Genomic DNA, 22,629 nt, shown 5'->3' with positions numbered 1-22,629 from the left:
GGATGCCTGCAAAATCATTAGATGGGAAGATAATTAACTCCTCTGAGGATGAATCTTAAAGTTACAACAAACATTTTTCCGGGTTGAGAGCCATTTGTGAAAACTGGCCCTGGCTCTGCTAAAGAAAACCCGTGGGCGCTGGGGAAAGGCTGTTGTGGCTCAGAGGATGCAGTCAAGTCGGCACCGCAGGCAGGCGGGTTAAGGCAGGGATATCCAACCTTTTGGCTACCAGGGACCGGTTCTGTGGAGAAAGATTTTTCCACGGACCGCAGAGTGCGTGGTTTTGCGTGCTGCCTGCATCCCACAGATGGGGTTTTGCTTGTTTGTGCGGACCCGTTGCTGGCATGCCGCAGCCCAGTACCAGTCCACGGACCAGGGGTTGGGGACCGCTGGGTTAAGGGACCTGTTTGGGCAGGGAGAGCAGCAGGGAAGAGGGAAGGAATCCCGGAGCTGCTTCCCTGGAGTGCAGCCATGCTTTTGCCCACCTCGCCCCGTGGCTGGCGTAGAGCCTGGCTCGCTTAGCCAAGAGTCTGCATTTGCTGAGCCAGGCTGGGCTGCTTCCGGTCAGGGGTTCCTGGGAACCTGCAGCTTGGAGGGCGAGGGAGCAGCTCAGGTGGCAGGGGGTTAGAAGGGAGTGTTTCCAAGTGGCTGCTTTAAGATCTGTGGACTTCAACTCCCAGAATTCCCAGCCAGCATGCTGGGAGTTGAAGTCCACACATCTTAAAGTTGTCACGTCCCAAAAGTGCTGGTTTAGAAAGACTCAGTAGTCGCAGGCAGCAGTCCCAGGTGAAGTTTAGCGTGCGGGCGGTGTGAACCCCATGGCGAGCCGACCCAGAAAGCTTGGAGGGCCGTCGGCCCTGACCTCTGCCCCGGCAGCCCGGCTCAGCGGCGCAGCCCGTCGTGTGAATCCGGCCAATCGGCAGCCACGCGAAGCAGCTGGGGGGGGCACTTGGTAACCAGGGCCCCACTTCCACCTTTGCGGTAGGTGGAGGGAAGGGGCAGCACCCCGACGCCGCTGCGGCTGGAACTGGCAACGGGGCTGGCGCTGCCCCTCCTGGCTCGGCCCTTCCTTCCGAGTAGAGCTGATCAGGCGGGGGGGGGGCAGCCCACCGCCGGGGCCCCGCTGCAGCGCCGGGGCGCCTCCTCCTCCCCCCCAAGCGAAGCTGCTGGTCCTCGGTGGGCGCCGGAGGAGGAACCGGCAGGCGACGGGCAGGCGCCCCCCTCGCCCGCCTTTGCTTCTCTCGCGCGTCGTCGGGTAGACTGCCTCTGCCCAAGGCGGCGCTGCCCCCCCTCCCCGGTCCTGAGAGCTCGGCCCGGCAGTGGCAGTGGCAGCGGCGGCGACGGCGACGGCGCCAGCCCTGCGAGGGAGGCCGCCGCGTGCTGCCCTTCTTTAGGCATCGGCGAGGGCCGGCGGGGCGGGCGCGGGGCGGGCGCGGGCGGAGGGGGCGGCGCGCGCGGGGCCCTTTCCCAAAAAAGCATTGGCTGCCCGGCGGAATGCGGCGCCCCCCCCGCCCCGCGAGGGTACTTATCCGCCCGCGGCCGCCGCGGAGCCGCTCGCACTCCGGCCAGGTCGACCGTCCCAGCGCAGCTCCGCCGCCGCCTCTTCCTCTTCCTCCTCCTCCTCCTCGACGGACTTTTGCTAACTGCCCCGCCGCCGCCATGGACGCCATCAAGAAGAAGATGCAGATGCTGAAGCTGGACAAGGAGAACGCGCTGGACCGCGCCGAGCAAGCCGAGGCCGACAAGAAGGCCGCCGAGGAGCGCAGCAAGCAGGTGGGCCGCCCCGCCTGCCCCCCCGGGAAGGAGCAGCCAGGGGGGCGCCCGGGACCCTAGCTCGCTACGGACGCCCCGGCCTCGCGAAGGGGACGGGGCAGTCTCGCTGCCCCCCCCCCGCCCCGAAAGAGGAGCCGGCGGCAGCGTCTGGGATGGGGGTCCTGCGCGCCGCCCCCACGCCCCGCTTCGGGCATTGGGAGACAGCCCAGCATCTCGCTCGGCGGGGCTTTGGAAGAGCGCGAGGGGGGGGGGGGCTGCCGTTGCCCTCCCTGGGCTGGGCTGAGTCTTTGTCCCGGCCGACCCCCCCCCACCCCGCTGTGAATTGGGGATCCTGGATCCCAGGGAGTTTGTTGAATGGAACCGGGCTGGTTGTTCCCGAGAGAAAGTAGTGGAGTGGAGTTGGTTAGAGCCTCGTTGGTGGGGATGCCTCCCCCGACCCCCGTTTCGTGGTGGGCTCTTGGAAGTTCAGACTCCTCCCTGGGGAGTCTCATTAGTTGCACCAGGTTGTGGCCAGTTGAAGCCTTCCCAACTTGATGCCTTGCAGATGTGTTGGGACTACACCTCCAGTTATTCCCAACTCAAATGGCTGGGATTTGAGGCTGTAGCCCAAAATAGCTGGATGATGCCAGCTTTTGGGGTGGGAGGAACCTGGCCTGGATCAGGCTCTGGGGCTCCACCAAAAGTCCAGGAAGGCGACTGACTCGGGCAGCGAACCTGGAGACCTTAAGGCAGCATACCTCCTTTGTCAGCTGGCCTGGTCCTCCGTGGCTTGTCTGTCTCCGGACAGGGTCCTTCCGACTCTTACAACTGGCCCTATTCGTTTAATAGGCTTAACCCAAGTATAGCTGCTTCCCCCCCTCCTCTGGGGTCACACAATTGTGGCTGTGAAGGCAGCCCTGGGGAGGGGGGAGATGGGAGGGAAGGCTGGATTGTGGGAGATAAAAAGTGTTTCCTCCTCTTTTTGCCTCTGGCCTGGGGGGCTAGTTAGAGGACGACCTTGTGCAGTTGGAAAAGCAACTGCGGGTCTCGGAGGACGAGAGGGACCGGGTCCTGGAGGAGCTGCATAGAGCCGAGGACAGCCTCCTCACGGCGGACGAGAAGGCCACCAAGGTAGCCTCTCCGGATGCGCTAACCTTTTTCTCTCCTGTCTTCCTCCCTCTGTCCTTCTGCACCTCTTCTTCACACCACTGCGTTGCTTGCTGCACCCCCTTTCCTTCCCTTCCCCCCCTTCCCCTCACCACACACTCCCCCCCCTTCCCAATCTTCGGGCAGTTGGAAGATGAGTTGGTGTCTCTGCAAAAGAAGCTGAAGGGCACTGAAGATGAGCTGGACAAATATTCAGAGTCCCTGAAAGACGCCCAGGAGAAGCTGGAGGTGGCAGAGAAGAAAGCTGCAGATGTGAGTACTTCTCTAATCCCCCCCCCATGAGCATGTGCCCCCACCTTTCTGCCTCTTCTGGTCACTCAACTTCTCTGCCTGCTGGACTCACCACCAGTTGTGGGGATCTGGCCCCGTGGGCAGGGACTGGGGGGGGGGACTCTGCATGAGATGTGCCATCCATCAGCTAAGAATCCTGGGCATTGGAGTAGTTCCTGCGGTCCAGATGCGTGTTGTTGTTGCCAAGGAAGCTGCAGAAAGATTTCCTGCTGGGTTACTAGGAGCCTTACCTGAAGCTCTTTTGGGGATGGGGCCGGAGCCCTCAGGTGTAAAATAAACCCCATCTTTCTCCCAGTATGAAATCCTTGAAAATGGACAGGGGTTCCGATGCTTGTAAGAGACCCCAAAGCCCCCCCCCCCCAGTCGTGAAAGTGCTTGTCTGGGCCAGCAGATCTATTGAGTCCTTGAGCCGAGATTCCCAGATTCCCGTGCTTGTCCTCCTGTGGGAAAAGGTACCCAGAGGACAAATGCGGAGGCCTTAAGGTGCAAAGAGAGGCCGCTGATGCTTGATGCCCAAGGCGTGCCAAGAGGCTTCTTGACGTGCCAAGGAGGGGATAGTTGCTGGGTCGGCAATCAGTCCAGGCTGGGGCCGGATCCAGAGACCCGGTGGGTGGGGGTTATATATAGCTCAGCACTTTATATGGAAGAGGGAGAACTCTCTCCCCCACCCACCTGTCTTAAGTATTAAATCGTCCTATGGCTGTAGCCCTCAAGCATTCCCGGCCCCACAGCCTTCTCTGCTATTCATTCCAAATCTGGGCTGCAGGCCCCTTAAGGTGGGGGGAGTGGGGAGCCAGACATCCCAAGCAGATGATGTCATGCGGAAGACTACCACTCTCTTTAAGGGAAAGGAAGCCGCTCTCCCAGGCCTGCTAGAAAGTGCCGTGGTCACATGGGGTTTTAAGGTACAGCAAGAGCAGGCAGGCCAGAGCGAAGGAAAAGTAAACCCCGGGTTGACATATAAACAGGGCAGAGCAGCAAATGCTGGGAGCCTTTCTGATGCTTTAACTTGTCTAGCTCCTAGGGGAAGGCTGGCTTTGCCCGGCCCAACAGAAATCTGACTTAATTTCAACTTTGGAACCACAGAAAGTCTCTCCTCGGCTGCTGTGTCTAATCTGGCTCAGATGTGCCCTCCGCACTGTGGCTTTTCGATAGATGGGAGTCAGCATTCCAGCCAGGCGTTTATTTAACTTGTTCAAAGGAACCGCAAATAGATCCCAGGGAAGATATTCCTTATAAGGAAGAGAATGCAGACTATTTTGAAATAGCTTGTCTCAGTTAAAGGCAGGAGGGAGGGAGGGAGGGAGGGAGGAGGCCAGAGAAGTGCTACCGAATTTGCAGAGGAGCCTCTGCTGGGGTTTTTTTCTTCCCGAAGAAAACTGGTTTATTTCTTTGTAGACATGAAGGGGAATCTGGGGGTCCTTGCCCAGTGGTGGGTTTTTCTTCTAAGTAGTGCGCAAGTCTCGCCTTTCCTCCCTGTAGTCCTTAAAAGACTTTGTGTTTTGTAGAAAGAGAGAGAAGGCAGCTGCAGGGTTGAGAGGTGTGATAGGCAAGGAACAGCTGGCGGGACAGATGTGGAGGACGAGAGTGGAGGGGGTTACCAGAAAGAGCTCACCTTTGCTGGCGCGACTGGGCCATGACTCATGGTTGTGCTCAGCCATGTGTCTTGCATCACTTCCGTGAGGAGTTCAGACTCTGCCTGGGGAGGTGGGCGGGCAGGCAGGCAGGCAGCCTGAGTAACCGTTGGGCAGGAGCCTCCCTCTGAGCCGGCTGGGAAGATGTCTCCCACGCTTCCCAACTGCAAAGCTCCTCTTTCCAAAACACCTTTTCCCCCTTAGGGCTGTAACCTTGTCGTAGATCAAGGGACCCTGTCTGAACATGCTGCATTTTGCAAAAAACGGGTTGGAAGCCCTTTCCGGAGGCTGCCTTGAGAGTCAAGATTATTTTCAGGGTTTTCTCCCCTGGGGAAACCAGGAAGGGGACGGGTCTGTTACTACAAATCTCTCCTCTTGAAGGAGCTCTGTTCAGTTGAATTGGGTGGTTTTCTGAATAAAGATAGCTGTGTTCTGAACCCCCCCCCCAATTATAGAACCTGTGTTGTCTGGATCCCAAGGAGATTAATTCCCTCCATGATGCCAGGCTGAAAAAAACCACCAATATCCCATGGACTGCAACATCCTGGCTGCGCCCCCCAGCCCCCTCAGCTCTTTCTCGCCCTCCCACCCAACCTTGGGATTTGGATTGCCAGATTCTCATCTCTGGGAATCCTGGCTAGTTTTAGCTGCACTTCCTCTTGGCAGATAAGCCAGGATGGGGATTCTAAACCAGGAGGGGGAATCTCATTGTCCTCACCTCTCATTTGCTCACCCATCTCCACAGAGAGAGAAAGGAAGGGCCCTGCTCAGCCGGCAGAGGGGTCAGGGCTGGGCTGGGGAGCAAAGATGCTGGGGCTCTTTTGGCCCAGCGGATGGGCCTCCTGTCGCGAGGGGGGGGGCATCAAGGCTGCTCTTCTCAAGGCTTCTCTGAGTTGGATGAAAGGGGCAGGGGGGTGTCAGCTGAATGGCCCTTTGAGGGCCTGAGCGACAGAGGTGAAGGAAACCCATTTTGGAGTGACAGCTGACTGAGAGACAAAGCAGCTGAGAAAGCAGGCCAAGAAAATAGTCCCGGAAGGGGCAAATCTCTGCCTCTGACGTCCATCCATGCAGGGAAAGCCCTGAGGCCATCAAATGGCAGCATTTCCTTGCCCACTCGAAGGAGTCCCTGGAGGGAGGTTTCTGGCCAGCTGTGTCCTCCCCCAGAGATTGTAAACCGCCCTCTTTCCACTTCTCTATTTTCACATGCGCTGCTGCCATCACGCCCGTCTTGGGGATTTCCTCGGGAGTTGCGCTGGCTGGCCCCAAAATGCCCTTTGCGCCCTCCTTGGTTTCTTGAGAACAATCTCCCCACATTTCTTCCTGGGCTGCTCCTACGAGCGGGTCTCCTGGGAGTCAACTGGTTTTTCCAGAGCAGTTTTTTCATTTTGGTTGTTGCAAGACAGCTCTGAGATATTGGGAGGAAATGGGGGGGGGGGGTTGCCAGGCATGGGAAGGGGGTGGCCTTTCTCCAGCACAGGAACTGCTCGACGTGCCTGTCTAGGGCCACTAACCAACTTCTCAGACTAGCAGTTTTCCGGGATTCAGGATCCTCCCCTCCCCAAGACAGGTTCAGTCTAATGGGATGCAGCAGCCCCCCCCCTCCTCAGCTTTATGCCCGGAGGAGGGAAGGGGCAGAGACCCCACTCAGAGTGACCCAATTAATGGCTTCACCTTTGTTGGCAGCAAATGGGATGCCAATAGTTGGGTCACTCTGAGTGGGACTCTGCCCCTTCCCTCCTCCGGGGCAGATCTTTTTCTGCCCTCTTTCTATGGGGGGGGGGCTTGTGTTGGCAGAGTCCGTGCAAAAGGTGGGCGCCTGTTGCAGGACCAGACTGGCTCCCTGTCCCTTTGCCCCCAGTAGGCAGGGCGCCCTCCAGCTGTTGCCCAGCCGCTGCGGGAGGGGGCGCTTGCTGGGACTGGCAGATGGGGGGGGCGGGACGCGTTTGTCCTGTGGGCCGGCTTGCCTTCTCTCGGATCGGGGCCCGCGGGCGCCGCCGCGGCGCCGCCTGAGCGGCCGGGCTCTGCGGGTGCGCCGGGGGCGCCCAGGTGGGGCTGAGGCGGGGCGGGCGCTGCGGCGCGCGGAGGCCGGACTGCTCGGCTGCTCCTCCTCCCGCCTTCCCTTCCCTTCCTTCCTTCCTTCCTTCCTTCCTTCCCGGCCCTGCCTGCCCGCCTTCCTCTTCCTCCTGCCTCCCTTCCTTCTCCTTCTCCTGCGTTGCGGGCCCGATGGCGGCGGGGCTGAGCTCGCTCGAGGCGGTGCGCCGGAAGATCCGCAGCCTGCAGGAACAGGCGGACCGCGCCGAGGAGCAGGCGGGGCGGCTGCAGCGCGAGCTGGACGAGGAGCGGGCGCTGCGCGAGCAGGTGAGTCGCCCGGGCGGGACCGAAGCTGCCGGGGGAGCCGCGTGGCCAGAGGGGCGCCTCGCGGAGCTCACCGGGCTGCAGCGATTCGCCTCGGCCCCGGCCGCCCTCCCTCCGCATAGGACGGGCGCTCCGGGGATGCTCTGGAGGGGGGGAGTTTGGCCGCCCAGCCGGCTCCCCCAGGCGCGCCTGGAAAACCGAGCGCAGCCCCGGATGGGCCTCTCGGACAGCTCCCGAGCCCTGCCAAGTGCGTCCGGAAGCGGAGGAGAATCCTTTCGCGTCTGCAGGGGCTGCCGGCTCCCCCTTCCAGCTTTTCTGGGCGCTCCCAGCCGGGACAAGCTCAGCCCTTCCTCCCCTTCGGCGCCCAACAGCCGCCTCTCGGGAGGAGCTCCCACTCCAGGGTCCCAGTGGCTCCCGGGGCCCTTCCTGAGAGCCCCCCCTTTTCTGTTGCTGTGCGCACCAGGGCCCTGAGCCCCTCCCCCGAAGGAGCGCCTGGTGAGCAGGGTCCTTTCCTGGCACCTGCTGGGCTCCTCCCAAGGGGAATAGTCCAGGGTGCAAAACTGCCCTGAGCTTTCCTGCTTAATAGTCTGCATTTCAGACCTTGACTGATTTCCGGGAATTCCACAGTGGCAAGAGACTGGGACCAGCAGGAGCCTTTAACTGGGAGCCCCAGGCTGACACAATTTTGCATTTCTGGCCATAAAGCTAAAAGGCTCCCTTGGAGTCCAAGGAAATGCTGCTGGCTGAGTTGTAAGGGACACTGTTTTTCTTGGGGCTGCTTTTCCCCCCTGGACTGGGACTAAAATCAGTTGGAATCGGCAGCTAAGCCTGCGGGGGGGGGTGTGTAAGGGGGCTAATATATGGGGCTCCCTCACTTTTTCGGGCTGCAATGAAGAGCAGCAGGGCCTTCTCTGCTGAAGCCATCTGAATGCCACCTCTACCTTTTTAGCCAGGTAGCCTGAGCCAGGGGCCTAGACGGAATTTGGATACTCTTTCCAAAGACAGTGGCTCATGGGGATTGGGGGGGGTGTCTGTTGCTGGGGGCTGGATTGAAAAAAGGAAATGGTTGCTTTCCAAAGGGGAGCTGAAGTTCTTAATCTCTCTTTTGGCCAAACTGTGCCAGAATCAGCCACCTGGAGTGGAGTTTTTATTTAGCTGCTAGCCTTGGACATGTCCTTTGGAATAATGGCATTTTTGTGACCATATAAGGAAAGGCTTTGCTTTGTGGAAAATAGAAAGGGGTAATGCAGTGATTGGCCCGGCCAGGGTCGCTGTGCTGGTTTCTCTTTGGGAACAGGAAGTAGGAAAGTGACCTTTCGGCCTCCAAGGGAGCCTGGGACTCAGCCAGATCCCTTTCTGTGTAATGATTAACACGAGGGCCATCATTTCTCTTTCCCTGGAGGGAAAAAGTATGCAATGTGAACGCTGTTGTGATTTGGTTTGGTTCCCCCCCCCCCATGTGATTTGCTTTGCTTGAATTAAAAGTGGCTGAAGTAGCCACGGGAGAAACTTGTCCAGTAGTTGATCTGAATTAGCAAGGGACTGTTGAAGAGGAGCATTTCCATAAGGAAAGGATCTTCAGACTTGGCAGCTTGTGGAGTTGCCTTGCTGGTTGGGGAATTCTGGGAGTTGAAGTCCACAAGTCTTAAAGTTGCCAAGTTTGGGGACCCCTACTGTAAGAGAAGAGCCTTTGCAGCCGCATGGTCCCTTGCTCACCGGGCTTGTGGACCGGCCTGATGCTTTTCTCGTGGTTTCCTTCCTGCGTGGCCTCTGCCAAAAGCTACAGACGTATTCAGTGTGGCCAAGAGAGCAGGGCTGTTTGGGAGTTACAGGAAGCAGAGAAGAGGATGGGTGCCGGTCCAGTTGGTTTGGTTCAAATTACAATTGCTGTGATCTGCTTTAATTCATTTGTGTCGTTCTCTCTGTAGGAATATGGTGCGTAGCAAACTGTCCAATTTTAAGTTAAATTGTGCTTATTGCTTAGGCTAGAAAAAAGTCCTTTTTCTTATCTGACAGGATGTCTTTTTTTCTTGGCTGTGAAATGGAGAGAATGGCCAGGCTGTGACAAAACCAAGAATGTCATACCCTGGTTGCATGTGTGTGTGGTTCTCTCTGCACATCCCTCTTTGTGATTTAATGCCACCCTTCTGCCCATTTTGCAAAAAAAGAGTGTCTTTCTTTCCTTCCTTCCTTCCTGTTCCCAGGCCGAGAGCGATGTGGCTTCTCTGAACAGGCGCATCCAGCTGGTAGAGGAGGAACTGGACCGTGCCCAGGAGCGTTTGTCGACAGCCCTGCAGAAGCTGGAGGAGGCCGAGAAGGCGGCAGACGAGAGTGAGAGGTGAGGCTGAGCCCCTCGGTGTGGAGGGTGGTTGGTTGGTGGAAAGTTACGTCCTTGAGGATAATATGAGTCCTGGTATCCATTGGGTTCTGAGGGGTCTGGCCTGTTGTTTTAAGGGGAGTTAGGTGAAACATAGAGATGTACAATGGGAAGGGACCTCAGAGGCGAAGGGAGGCAGTGTCCAACCCCTGCACACTGCAGGAGTCACTATGTCATTCCCAATAGATCAGTATCCAGCCTGTGTTTGAAAACTGGCAATGAAGCAGAAGAAACTGCACAACTGGACTGTACCAGGGACTTTGGCTTCCCTCCAGATCTGTGTTTCTTAATCTTATCAACTTTAAAATGTGTGGACTTCAACACCCAGAATTCCCCAGCCAGCATGACATTCTGCAAGTTGAAGTTCACACGTCTTAAAGTTGACAAGATTGAGAAACATTGGCCTAGATAAATGTTGATTAAAGGGAGACTGTGTTTCCCCCCCTCTCTCTTACACACACACACACACACACACAGCCATCTGAATAGTTGTGGTGGGATGGGGAGCGTGGAGAGGAGGGTTTGGGTGCAGAGACCTGGCAGGGTGGGCATGCTTCCTGGTGCCCTCCTCTCTTCCTGAGGTAGCCACTTGGGTTGAGCGAGGAGTGGGGGAAGGCGCTTCGGGAAGATGGCATTTGCAGCATTTGGGATGGAGATCAGGGGCATCAGGGTGGCACTGGGAAGGCCGGGCTTGCTGGCTGTGCCCGTGATGGTGCCTTCTCTCCCAGGGGCATGAAGGTCATTGAGAGCAGAGCTCTGAAGGATGAGGAGAAGATGGAGATCCAGGAGATCCAGCTGAAAGAAGCCAAGCACATTGCGGAGGACGCTGACCGCAAGTATGAAGAGGTGAGCCTCAGCTGATCCCGCCTGGCATCCCATTGTGGGGTGATGGGGATCTCTGCAAGCTCCAGGGGTCTCCCTGGAGACTTTGGGAAGGGAAGCGTGAACCTTCAGCAGCCGAGCTCCAGGGAGGGAGGGAGTCCCACCAGGAATGGATGGAGGAGGGGTGGGAGCCATTTTTCAGCTCCTGCCTGCTCCTCTGAGCCCATTCCGCACACCAGATCAGACTCTGAGGGGCCCCCAGGCAAGATGGCAGGGCTGTTGATTCAGGCAGGGTCGCCTGACCTCAAGAGTGCACCATCTTGCCTCCCCAAAAAAACAGATTTGCAATTGGGGTGGGGGCTCCTGGATTTAAGCTCCCTGTTGAGGAGGAGATAGAGAGCTGGCCAAGAGGCCTTTTCCGCCTTCTGGAGGGCAGCAGCTTCAGCTGCTGTGCCAGTTGCAGGACCATCTTCGCCCAGAGCTTCTGCCCACCATGTCTGAGCAATTGGGGACAGTCTGCTAAAGGCCCTCACCTGCTGGGGGGGGGGGCTGATAGTGGAGTGGTCCCTCCTTGGAAACTGCTTGACCCCAAAGTCCACATAAACCCCACCTTTGTGGCCTCCCAGAAGCCAGTGAAAACGTGGCTCTTCTGGAGCGCTTTGGTGGAACGATGCCTGTGGTGCCACCTCTGAATTGTATAACTTTTAATCTTAACATTTCACTTGCATCTTCTTTCTAACCCCTAATCTCCTGAAGCTGCCCAGAGTCTGGCTAGTTTCAGGGGCTCAATGCATTTTAGAAAGAAGCGAACCCATTCTGCCAGGGACTGACTGGGGATTTGGCACACAGAAGGCCCCCCCCTCCCGGCTTCACTGCCTCCCCCCCTTCTGTTCCCACGGCGGCTCTAGGTGGCCCGGAAGCTGGTGATCATCGAGAGCGACCTGGAGCGTGCAGAAGAACGAGCCGAGCTCTCCGAAAGGTGGGTCTCCCTCCTGTGGCTGCTGCTGCTGCTGGCCTTGCGCTGCCGGTGGACGTGGCGGCTGTTCTGGTGTCCTGCAGCCACCGTGCTTGGCTGTGTGCCCCAGCGGAAGGGGCTGTGGTGTGTGTCCGCGTGCCTGTGTTTGCCTCTCTGTGCTTAAGTTACGAGGAGCTCTGGTGTGGTTTGGGTCACTGCATGCTGTTGTTGTTACTGGCTCACCGATTTTTGTGAATGGCTCTTGTGCGTTTCCTGTGTTCACTAACAGCCAAGTCCGGCAGCTGGAAGAACAGCTAAGAATAATGGATCAAACCTTGAAAGCGCTAATGGCAGCCGAGGAAAAGGTACTGTCGGTGAACGCGAAGACCGGGCTCAGCCGCAGCCCAAACCTTTTGGCTGAGGGGCCTCTAGTGTGGTGCTTTCACCCTTTTGCCGGCCTCCCTCTTTTCCTTGCATCCTTCTGCCTCGGCTTGAGTGGCTGTCCTTTGTCTCCAAAAGCACCGATCGGATGTGTGTGTTCGTGGAAGCCTTGTGGCCGTGACTGAGCCCTAGGAAAGAAGCTGGCCTCTCTGGGACCCCGAAGGGCTTTGGTGTGAAGGAGGCCTCTGTCAGAGGGGGCTTCTGAAGGCTGCAGGATCGCCAAATGCCCCAAATGCCAACGGCTGCTGGCTTGGCTGCCTTTTATGAGAGGAGAGGGGCTCTTCCTTGGGAGAACCTGCCCTTCCTGCCCTGCATTCGCTCAGCTGCCATCGAGGGCACAGAGGGGATTTCTTCTCTGTGCCCCTTGGGCATGGTGGTGGTCTGGCTTCGGTGGTCCCAGAGGGTCCGGCTGCTTTCGAGGCCCTTTCTTGAGCTCTGAGATTCTGTGTTCATTTTTTCTCTATCTTTTCTCCCCTCTCTTCTTGGGCTTGACTGGTCTTCCTCCTGCCCCCTTTCCTGCCTGCGTTCCCAAATAATAGCAAATGTGCTGAACTTGAAGAGGAATTGAAAACTGTGACCAACAACCTGAGGTCGCTGGAAGCTCAGGCGGATAAGGTAGGACGAGCAGGGAGGAGCAAGGAAAGGCAGGGAAGAAGCCAGCCGCCTCCAACACGGGACTCGCCTTCTGGGTCCCGCAACTTTCGGGCATTGTCCGCTTCGCTTTTCTGCCTACGAGTTCCCATAATAGTCCCTGACTGGATGCGGCCTCGTTCGGGGTCAGGCAGTTGGCGCTTCTGGCCAGCCTCTTCAGCTCCGCTTCTCATTTTGGCAACTGGCAGATGGGTGGGCTTCAAGTCCCAGAATTCCCTGTGCTGATTGGGGAATTCTGTGAGTTGAAGTCCACGGGCTTCAGCCAAGCTGAGAAACTGCTGTGGATTCAGTCTGAGATTGTCCCAGCCAGGCGGCCTGAAACAACCCAAAGTGGCAAGGAGTAAAGGGAGACCTTCTGAGGGGGGCTCAGATTTGAGCCCTTGGCTGTCTGATCTGGCAGCCGAGCAGAAGGAAAGGAATGACATTATTTCATGAATCTGTACACCAAGCCGATCTTCGGAGACTCCTGTCTGGCTTCAGGGTGATTTTTTTAAAAAAGCTGCTCAGGCTTTGTCGCAAAGCCAGGTTTGTATCGGTGGTTCTTTTTTGCCGCCCAGCTCAGAGAGCGCTAAGGACTCCCCAGTTCAGCCCAGGCTCCGTTTACTCCCTTCTGTTGGATCTGCTTGCCCTGCCCTGCTCTCTCGGAGGAGGGTCTGGCTTCAGGAGAGGAAGTGCTTGTCCACTGCAGGATTAGAAGACGCCCAGGAGGGCAGCTTTTATGTATCAAACAGGGGCACAACCGTACTTGGCAGCAAATCTGCAAAGCCCCTAAGTGTGGTCACCCTGAGCAGCAAAATCGGAAATAAAGGGGAGCTTTCCGCCTTGTGGAGGGGAGGGGGGTCACTGCAGGAGCGCTCCTGATTCCCCAGGAGCTCTTCCTGGCTCCTGCGGTCCAGGAACTCCCTCAGATGCCCATTTTTGTTCCTTTTTGAGTCTCAGAGGAACCCCCCTTCCTTGTCCTGCCTTTCTGCAAAAAGGGAAGTGCAAAAGGGGCGGCTCAGCTTCATGCTGACATTGTCCTTGGCTGAGCGAGGGAGGAGGGCCCTTGAAGCCTCCAGCTGTTGCTTTAAGCGCTGGACAGTTGTGCAGCCTGCAGGGTTAGACGGGCAGGACCGACTGCTCTTGGAGGAGCGGAGAGCATCCGTCTTGGGGTGGCTCAGGAGACTCTTTGAGTTGGAAAGTGGACTTTCGCAAGTGGTGGTGGGCCAGCATTCTTTAGACTGCTGTAGTAGTGTGAACAATATTGCCCTCTCCGAAGGCCTCCTCCCCTGGTCTTAGACTGTGACTTCCATCTGCCCTCCAGCAGATGGGAGTTGTAGTCCAGCATCCGTGGACAGGGCCTGTTTTCCTTGGGCTACGGCTCCTCCTCAGCCTCCTGCTTGGTTCTGAGCTGGCCGTCTCACTGGGCCCCGGTTGTGCAACCGGTTTGGAGAGGGCAATTTATAGGGTGGCCCAGAGTGGTTCCTCACATCTTTTCTTCTTTCCTCTTGCAGTACTCCCAGAAGGAAGACAAATATGAAGAGGAAATCAAGGTTCTTACTGACAAACTGAAAGAGGTAAACCTCCCCAAAACAAACAAGCTGGCTTTCTGGAGGAGGGTCAACTTTGCTGGGATTTTTTTTGCTTCCCGGAATGCTGAGGTAGCCCAGGGGAGTGTCAGCCGTTCAGTGTGTGCTGCAGTTTGCCCCAAAGCCACATTCTTAATCAGTTCCCCTGCAATCAAAGGAGAAAAACTGTTGTGCGGCCATATTGTGTTTGAATCAGAGTTGCAGAACTCTTGCGTTGGGAATGTGGCACAAGCTGGGAATGAGGATCCCAACTCTGGTCGTATCCTGAGGGCCTGGATCCTTCTTCCTCCCTGTTTCCAGTCCAGGCCTTCTCTGACCAACGTCTGGGCTGCCTTTTGGGGCTGGGAATAGCTGGACACAGCTTGGGCTGCTTCACCTCCAGATTTGGCCTTGGGGGCGGCTCTTTGTAATGCTCTGTATCCAGTTGGATTTTCCTGGGGGAAACGCCCTGGGGGGCCCAAGCCTCTTCCTGACCCGCCCATCTGTGCTTCAACCGCAGGCTGAGACCCGAGCCGAGTTTGCAGAGAGGTCGGTAACCAAGCTAGAGAAGAGCATTGATGACTTAGAAGGTATGTTTCTTGGCCCGGCCTTCCTTCCTTCCCTCTCCTCCTCCTTCCTAAGCCTGCTTGACCTGTGGCTGATTCTGGTCGGCCTCCCCGGCCTCCCTGGACTGGGTGCTGACCGCTTCTCCCACGGGACATTTCTCCCTTAAGCAAGAGAGGAACTTGCGAAGGAGCCCCAGGGCTTGAGGGGGGGCTTCAGGGACTCGGGGGCCGTTCTTTGGCAGGGTCTTTTAGAACCGTGCATCCGGGGCCCCGATCCCCCATTGGATGTTCATTGGGTGAGGAGAGAAGAAAGAAATGTTGTTTAATGGAAACAAAGAGTGGGAGGTTTGAACATCTTGTGAGCGTAAAATTTGTGGTGAATATTTTGTCGTCCAAACGTCTTCAGTTCATTGACTGGAATGTTTTGTCCTGGTCTGGGTTTCTTCCCTCTCAAGTAGGAATGTCAACAATGAGCTTAATTTCCAGATGCAAATTAGTGACGGTCAGAGTGGGTTTTTGGTGGCCACCTCTGATTTGTTTGTGCTTTCGGCAGGGAACAATGTCTGTGTAGCTTTGCACACCTGGATGGGTTCCCTGTGCCCACTGTCGGGATTGTTTTTTTCCATGGAAGAATTTCATTATTGCTGCTAGACTTACAAACTCTGCTTGACAAAACCAGGATTATTGTTGGGTTGTGATTATGTCGCCACCTGGATCTCTCCTGCCAAATATTTGGACACATAGAGAGGGATGGGCAGATATCAAGTTGAGACCTGTAAGAAGCCCAGGAGCTGGAGGTGCCAACTGTGATCTCAGCTTTGGGGTGACTGGCAGTGGGAGGGAACAACATTTGGGGCACCACAGGCGCCCTACCTGGAGGACCTCTCAGGAGTTCAGCTTCCCATTAGTTGATGAAGCTCTCTTGAAGAAGAGTCTCTTTAAAAAGTGGTTCAGAATTGGAGCTTTTAAGGAGGAAGTTGGTGTTTGGTGGAGAAGAGCTTTCTCTGGTCTGGGGTCCTCCAAGACGTAGGGGAGGAGATGGAGAAGATGGGGTCTCCTCCCCTCTTGAGCACCAAGTGTGGCCCCTGAGGAAGGACCTCTTCAGGGGGATGGAGTCTCTTCTTCCTCCAGTTCCCTTGTCCTGCCTCAGTGCATTTTGGTGTTCGGCAGCCAGGTGCTTCAAGCAAGCCTCCCCCCCAAGGGCAGAAGGGTCTCCAGCCAGAACTGGCCTTCTGGAGATCAGGTCTACCAGGAAGCGCGTTTCCAGCTATGTCCCCAGAATCCTTGCTTTCCCATCTGCCAGCTTAGCTGTTCTCACCCTTATTTTGTGAAAACCCTTTTCAAATCCTTCTCCTGACCTCTCTGTATTTTATTCCACACTCTCCCTCCTGCCGACGCCTGCACACCCATCCTCTCTGCTCCCAACGGGATTTCTGGATGGTCCTTCCTTTCGTCACTGCCTCCTCTTTGCACTCCTTCCATCTTTTCCTTGGCAACTTTTAGACGAGTTGTATTCCCAGAAACTCAAGTACAAAGCCATCAGCGAGGAGCTGGATCACGCCCTCAACGACATGACCTCCATGTAAATGGCTCCCTCTTTTCTGCCTTTGCCTGGTTTTCCGCACCCTCTGCATGGTCAAGTCAGCCTTGCAAGTCAGACGACCCTTGCTCCTTCTGTACTGTACGTTGTACACATGAGCGTGCTCTAAGCACCTTCTGTTGTTATAAGTTTCTAGTCCTTTGAAGGACTGGCACACATTGCAATTGGTGGGCAGTGGGTGGCATTGCCCCTTATTCGTGTAAATACTGTTGAGCTAGCCCTGGGTTTCATCAGCTTTCTGGTGTCACTTATGATGGAGCAAGACAGCAAGAGCCATTAATACTCTGAGATTATTCTTAATCAAGAGTGAGGGAGCAAGCGTTTTGCCTGGATTGACAATTCAGGGCAAGGCTCACTTGAATGAGTGTCCCTTCCTTTCTCCTGATTTCCTCCCCTGGATTCCACACCATTTTCTTCGTCTTTAGTTTCTCCTTTCAGTTCTCCTCCATTCCAGCATTTCTCTGCTGCTGCACCAAAGCCCATCTGCTCTTCCGGTTAGTGAGCCAAGCCTTTTTTACTAAGAAACTCCCCCTAAATACAGGGTAGTTTTAGCACCAGATCCAATCAGGTCCACAGTGCCTGTGCAAGCTTTTTTTGTGGAAAATAGGCCCTGTTTCTCCTGGGTCCCTGCTGTACAAGAGCAAATTCTTCAGCAGGAAGACATGGAGCATTTCCCTGGAGTGGCATCTGCAGCCGTCTTTGCAATTGGCAGCCAGTAGGCACATCTCTCGCCTCTGTGGACCCACACAAATTTGCAACAAGGGAGTTCCCTGGAAGCACAATTAACCTGAAAAATCCCTTTACTTTCGATTTTAATTAGACAGTAGCCAAGACTGAACGAACACATTTTTGACAGAATATCATCAAGACTAATTGGCAAGGGATTGTCTTTTGAAAAAAATAGTATTTATTCAACTAGTATCCCACTTTTTATTAATATGTGTTTACCTTCCCATATTTACTGAGAAATCATTATCCAGAAACTATTTAAAATGTATTTTTTAAGAAAAGGTTCACCAAGATGTCATCATTAGGAACCAGATATGGTGGGGTACAACTCCCTGTGGCCATTTCAGTCCAGCTCAAAAGTTTTAGTTTGTGTAGTCTAACACAACCCAAAGTTCCCAGGTTAAAAATTGTAAGGCTGTTTTAAATCTGTGAGTCGGACCAAGTTTATACTGTGTAAGAAATATTGAACGGAAATCAGTTGTATCTTACTAATAACCTTCCTACTAACTCTTATGAAAGACGGACTGTACTAACTTATTAAAAAGAAAAAAAATATCCCTAAAACTAAACCCACAAGTGGCATGGTGCTTTGGCTGAGATCTCAAGGCTGACGCACCCTGGAGTGATTTGCCTTCTCCTGGCTTAATTGAGCCGCAAAGTGAGCCCTGAGTTTGCCATTTAGCAGGATGCTTTCGTTCTGCCCTTGGATTCCCAAAGTTATAGTCTGAATAATCATCTTTTTGCCAGTCTGTGTTCCCTGCATATTTGGGAAATGTTGCACATGCGTGTTTGACGTTCTCTGCTGGTTGTTTTCTTTTACAAATTGCTGGGCAGCGCACAGTTCACAGGGCGGGATGTGGCATCATTAAAAGGCTGTTAAGAAAAGTGGAACATTTTTAAGTCAAATGGAAGGTGCAGGAGAACCCTGAAAGAGAGACCGACCTCTCCCTGCAGAAAACAGGATTGGCGAAGGGAGGGGGGGCAGTCCAGGCAGGAAGACGGTCAGTTTGCGGAGCTTGGAAGGGCCAGAGAGCCTTCACCGAGCCTAGCTCGGACTCCAAAGACCCCTAAGACATGACTCTTTTCCAAAGGAGGGCGGGGGGGGGGGGCTTTTCAAAATACAGCTCGAATTTGACTACTAAGCAGAGGAGAGGGGGAAATACCCCAATTCCCTGGGTTCAATTTCCCAGAGCTCTGCAAGGTTGGATCCTGGGGGTGAGGTTAAAAGAGCAAAAGAGCCATTGGATGCCCCTAGAGAGGGCTGCCTCCTGGCTGGCAAGGCTCTCCTCGGAGGGCTTGGTTGTCTCTCCCGGGGGTCCCACGGCCTGGCCCTGGATGCTGACTTAAAGATGGGAGCCAAGGGGGTTGCTGTAGGGCAGATGCTGTTTTCTTTATCCTGATGCATTTTTTTCTCTTCTTCTCTCCCTCCTCTCTCCTTCCTTCCTTCCTTATTTTCTCCCTCTATCCCTCCCTCCCTCCCTTCTCCATCTGCTCTGCCATTTTTATTTCTGTCTCTTTTATCTTCACACAGATAACTGTCTTTGTTTCACTCCTCCCAAGACCTCTCTTTCGTCAGCCTGGGTGAACCATCTTTTCCAAGCTGGTACCTGCTGTCCAGTTCCTTGCCCTCCCCTCCTCCTCCCCTCCTCCCTTTCTTCCTGGGGCTTACCCACAGGATGGGGAGGGGGCTTCTCCCCCCACCCCTCCCCTGCCCTCCCCTCTCCCCATTCCCCACTTTGGGCCTTTCAACTGTACAGGAACTCTACAACTTTCACTGTAAAATAAACAAAAAATCCCGACGTTGTATCTGTTTTGCTGTTCCTTTTGCCTTTTATTTATGTCCTCCATTTCAAGTATGAATAAACTTAAAAAAATTGCTTTCTGTTAGGGATTCATTCTTTTATTTTCTTTTTTCACCCACCTTTTTCTTTTTTTACTCTTTTTTTTCCCCTGTCCCTTTTGCAGCCCTTCTGTGAAACCCCCATGCAGGGAGGGGGTTTAGCAGCCTCGAGGGGGTCTCCGGAGGGAGGGGGGCTTTGCTTTGGTCACTTGCTGGATGAGCACCCTGGTCTTCACTCTCAAGTGGATTGTTGGGGGACCATTGTGGCATGGAAGGGGTAGCCAGGGCAAGAGCGGAGGCGGGGGTAGATGGCTTAGGCTGAGGAGAAATGGCTGCAATGGGGAATGCACACCTGGAGGCCCCCTGCACATCTGGGGGGGGGGTTAGGCTGGGGAAGATGGAAGGCCACTGAGATCCCTGCTGCGCTGAGGTGGGCTGGGATGGGGCTCAGCCTTATGGCTTGTGTCAGCCCAGGCAGTTCTGGCTCCATCAGTAAGCCACAGTTCGTCGGACCCAAAACCTGTTTGATCCAGAGATGGTTGGGACCTAGTTAAAAGCTAGCCAGTCACTGTCCCAAATATGTTTGCAAGGCATGGGTCATCAGTCCTGCCTTCCTCCCCCATCCGGCTGGTGGGAATCTCCTTGGGTCCTGAAGCCCACCCTCCTTGAGTAGCCCTGTCTGGCACAGTTTCAACAGCTGAGTCTGTCCAGAGAGGGAGCCTTAGACAGCTCACCCCCAGCAGCAGGCCTGCTCATTGCACCTGCTGCCACACAGGCTACTTGTCCTCTGCACAAAAGAGGGGGGTCAGTCTGCGGCAAATTGAGGCTTTGGCCTTATCAAGCCTACCATGAAGTTCTAGAGATAGTGCTTGTCACATCACGTAAAGAATCCAGAAGAACTTGGCTTGGAGACTCGGGACTCGGGACTAGCCAGAGTCATCTGCATGGAACCCAGGTTTGGAAGTGTCACATGTGAGAATTGCAACCAGGGATGGGGAGGCAGAGATAGTTTGGAGTAGAAGACTGGACGGCCGGAGCAGAGCTTGGACCAGGACCTGGCTGTCTCCCTTGCTGGAACTGAGCAGTCCTGTCACCATCAGCACCTGCCCAGCCCTCTCCCTAGTAGAAATGGGTGGGCCTCTTCTGGCTAGGAGAGATGGGTTCCTCACTGGGCTGAGCCACCCAAGGCCCACCACAGAGGGTGGAACTTCCTTCCTGAGACGCTACACTGAAGGAGGTACAGAGCTCCTGCCTTCCTGTGTGTGATCCGTTTCTGAGCTGTCCTACTAAACTGACTCTACAGAGTGACATTTTGGAGCTAACACTTTCTCTCTAACCGTTTTTCTTCTCTCTGCCTTTTTCCTTCTTCTTCTTCTCTTCTGTCTGCTTGCTGACTTGCACAGACCAGCTCTACCAGCAGCTTGAGCAAAACCGGCGTCTCACTAATGAGCTCAAGTTGGCCCTGAATGAGGATTAAGTTTTCGTACGAACCCTTCTTGCTAACCCGTGTGTCTTGACTCGCCTGCCGTTGAACGATGCGAGAGACCTGTGTCTGCTGCCAGTTGGGGCTGAAGCTGGGTGGACCTAAGAGGTTTTAGGCATTTCCTTTCCAACTTTGATATGGGCTACACTCTTGATCATATTTTGATAAAATGAAACCAAGGAGCCTCCTTGGAAGGGGTGCTTTTACTAGCATTCTGGTCTTGGGGGGAAATGTTGAAATTGGAATCTAGGTGAAGTTTGCTTCCTGTTGGGCTCAGGAATGAGATCTGAAGCTCCTCTTTCCTAGCCCGTCAAAACAATTTTGCGCACAGGCAGCAGAAGGGGCCTTTTGTTGATAACCTCTGCTAGTTTTGTGGTACGTTTGCATTGCATCGTTGTGAAGCTGCTGTTGCTGTGTTGATTGTATGTGGATCTCAAGCTTTTGTGCTTTTGTCTCCCATCACAGAAGTGTATTTAATGCCTTTCCTACACAATGCGCATGTGACTTTACACTAACAACTATTGTAAAATCTGCTTTACTTTTCCCTTGCAGCAGAAAAATATCTAAAATTTCCCTAGCAAACAAATAGCTGCTGCTTTCCTTCACCCTCCATGTTGTCGTGTTCTACCAGTTCTTCAGTCCTGGTGGAATAAATTTGCAAAATACTTTTGTCAGCATTTTTAGTATATGGATTTTTTCTTTTCTTTCTGCTGGAACTTAAATCTCTCATGCACCTTTTTTCATTTGTAATAGAAAAGAAGGACAGATTTTCTTAGCAGACGGGTTGACTCAGCCAGTTGCCACAGCATAACTGACCAATCACCAACTCCCTTAGGTCGAAGGGGCACTGGTGCTGTCTTATAATATGCCAATAAAAGTTTGTCCCTTGACTTGGCCAGATCAGTTTGGGACGGTGGCCTGCTTAAAAGGTGCTGTATCCCTTTTTTGATTCAAATACTTTGACTGCCATAGTGACGCTATGCATAAGTGTTTCACCACAATGTTTGCCTTCCTGCCATTAAAGGATGCCACCAAATGATTCCTTTTTGTTTTTTTTGACCCAAAACAGAGAAAGTGGCTAATGCAAAAGAAGAAAACTTCAATATGCATCAGATGCTGGATCAAACTCTACTGGAGTTAAACAACATGTGATAAGTCTCTTAGCTGGGACCGTGCCAACATCAGTTTCATTTCTAGTTCTTTTTTTAAAAAACACCTGCTTGCCATGAAACCCCTTGAGATGTGTCCCTATTTTATAATTCCTCCCTCCCCCATGTTGCCGCAATCAGTCCTAGGCCTGTCCGCTCTATCCAGGCGTGGAATCGGGGAAAAGATTAAGAAGAGGAACAAGATGCAGGAGTTATGGGGGGCATCTGCCAGCTTTGGGGTGCCCTCCTTGGGACTCCTGTTGCCTACACTTTGGATGGAGTCGGTTAATGCCAATTGTCTGCAGGCTCCAAAAAATGGGAATATTTTTTTGTTAGGATTATCAAGGTAGATCTCCTTCAGTTTTAATTGTCAGGGATGCAGGGTGCAGGGGAGAGGGGATTTTGATCAGCTTGTCTTGAAAAAAAAAGGGAGCCACGCCGTCCACCAGCTCCTCTCTGGATAGCAGCACTTCGCCCAGCCAGGAACTCTTTTTTTCCGGGAGGGGCCTGAGGCTCAGCATGAAAAGTAATTTTGAACATTGAGGGCATTTTGGTCTGCAAAAGGATCTGTGGCGGCCTCAAAGATCTGTTGCACGTGGGAGTCACCCTTAGCTTTCACAGAATATTTCCTACTGCAATTTTTGTGTTGTCTGAATCAATTTTTTTTGGTATCTGCCACCTGTTTGTTCGACACACCTTTCCCTTGTGTTGTTTTGAGCAGTCTTGGGGAATCATTTCTGTATGTAAACATTGTATAATTGACAATAATGGAATAAAACACACACTCTGGAACATTTTTTTAAAAAAAAAATGGTTGTAGCCTTGTGGTCTTTATTCTGCTACCTGAAGGGTTCCCATCACTGGAGGTTTCTAAGCCAAAGTGGGATGGTTTGAAAATTCCTGCAGGGCAGGTTGGTCAGGAATGGGGTTTTTCACCCTTGGCAACGTCCAGATGGGTGGATTTGGCTGGGGAATTTTGGGGGGTTGAAGTCCACCCATCTGAAAGTTGTCAAGGTTGAGAAACTCTGGTCTACGTGATCCCCTTCAACCCTACGATTCTAGGGCAGGGATGCCCAACCTTGGCAACTTTTAAGACCTGTGGACTTCAACTCCCAGAATTTCCCAGCCAGCCATGCTGGCTGCGGAATTCTGGGAGTTGAAGTCTAACAGATCTTAAAGTTGCCAAGGTTGGACACTCTGTTCTAGGTTTACTTCTCCCTGCAATGAGGTATGACAGCCAGGCCCTTAGCTATGGGGCAAACTTAAAATTT

General features: G+C 54.1%; 1 protein-coding gene across 18 annotated transcripts; it reads left to right on the top strand.

Annotated features, from left to right (window-relative positions):
- Positions 1 to 1,533: 1,533 nt before the first annotated feature.
- TPM1 (tropomyosin 1) lies at positions 1,534 to 22,156 on the top strand. Of its 18 annotated transcripts, none has more exons than XM_039340071.1 (10): positions 1,538 to 1,773; positions 2,758 to 2,883; positions 3,046 to 3,171; positions 9,404 to 9,537; positions 10,305 to 10,422; positions 11,307 to 11,377; positions 12,334 to 12,409; positions 13,939 to 14,001; positions 14,513 to 14,582; positions 21,280 to 22,154. In XM_039340071.1, exons 1-10 carry the CDS (start codon positions 1,660 to 1,662, stop codon positions 21,360 to 21,362), a joined length of 981 nt encoding a protein of 326 aa, XP_039196005.1. In that variant the 5' UTR covers positions 1,538 to 1,659; the 3' UTR covers positions 21,363 to 22,154. The 18 variants fall into 18 exon arrangements, with proteins under 18 accessions (XP_039195997.1, XP_039195987.1, XP_039195995.1 ...); XM_039340056.1 differs by lacking the exons at positions 2,758 to 2,883; positions 12,334 to 12,409; positions 21,280 to 22,154 and adding exons at positions 11,643 to 11,718; positions 16,062 to 16,140; positions 18,419 to 18,449 and having other exon boundaries at positions 1,540 to 1,773; XM_039340055.1 differs by lacking the exons at positions 2,758 to 2,883; positions 21,280 to 22,154 and adding exons at positions 16,062 to 16,140; positions 18,419 to 18,449 and having other exon boundaries at positions 1,542 to 1,773.
- Positions 22,157 to 22,629: the final 473 nt, after the last annotated feature.

The sequence above is a fragment of the Crotalus tigris genome, unplaced genomic scaffold (assembly GCF_016545835.1).
Source record: "Crotalus tigris isolate CLP2741 ecotype Arizona unplaced genomic scaffold, ASM1654583v1 scf7180000017741.1442986301:2390832, whole genome shotgun sequence".
Taxonomy (NCBI): Eukaryota; Metazoa; Chordata; class Lepidosauria; order Squamata; family Viperidae; genus Crotalus; species Crotalus tigris.
This window is presented reverse-complemented; position numbering and strand designations above follow the sequence as displayed.

Bases quoted from the DNA above. Each gene is read 5' to 3' on its own strand.
- TPM1 (XM_039340053.1), top strand. From the start codon at position 1,660: ATGGACGCCATCAAGAAGAAGATGCAGATGCTGAAGCTGGACAAGGAG. The intron at 1,774-2,757 runs GTGGGCCGCCCC...CTGGGGGGCTAG, and splicing joins CCGAGGAGCGCAGCAAGCAG to TTAGAGGACGACCTTGTGCA. The intron at 14,583-18,418 runs GTATGTTTCTTG...ATCTTCACACAG, and splicing joins GAGCATTGATGACTTAGAAG to ATAACTGTCTTTGTTTCACT.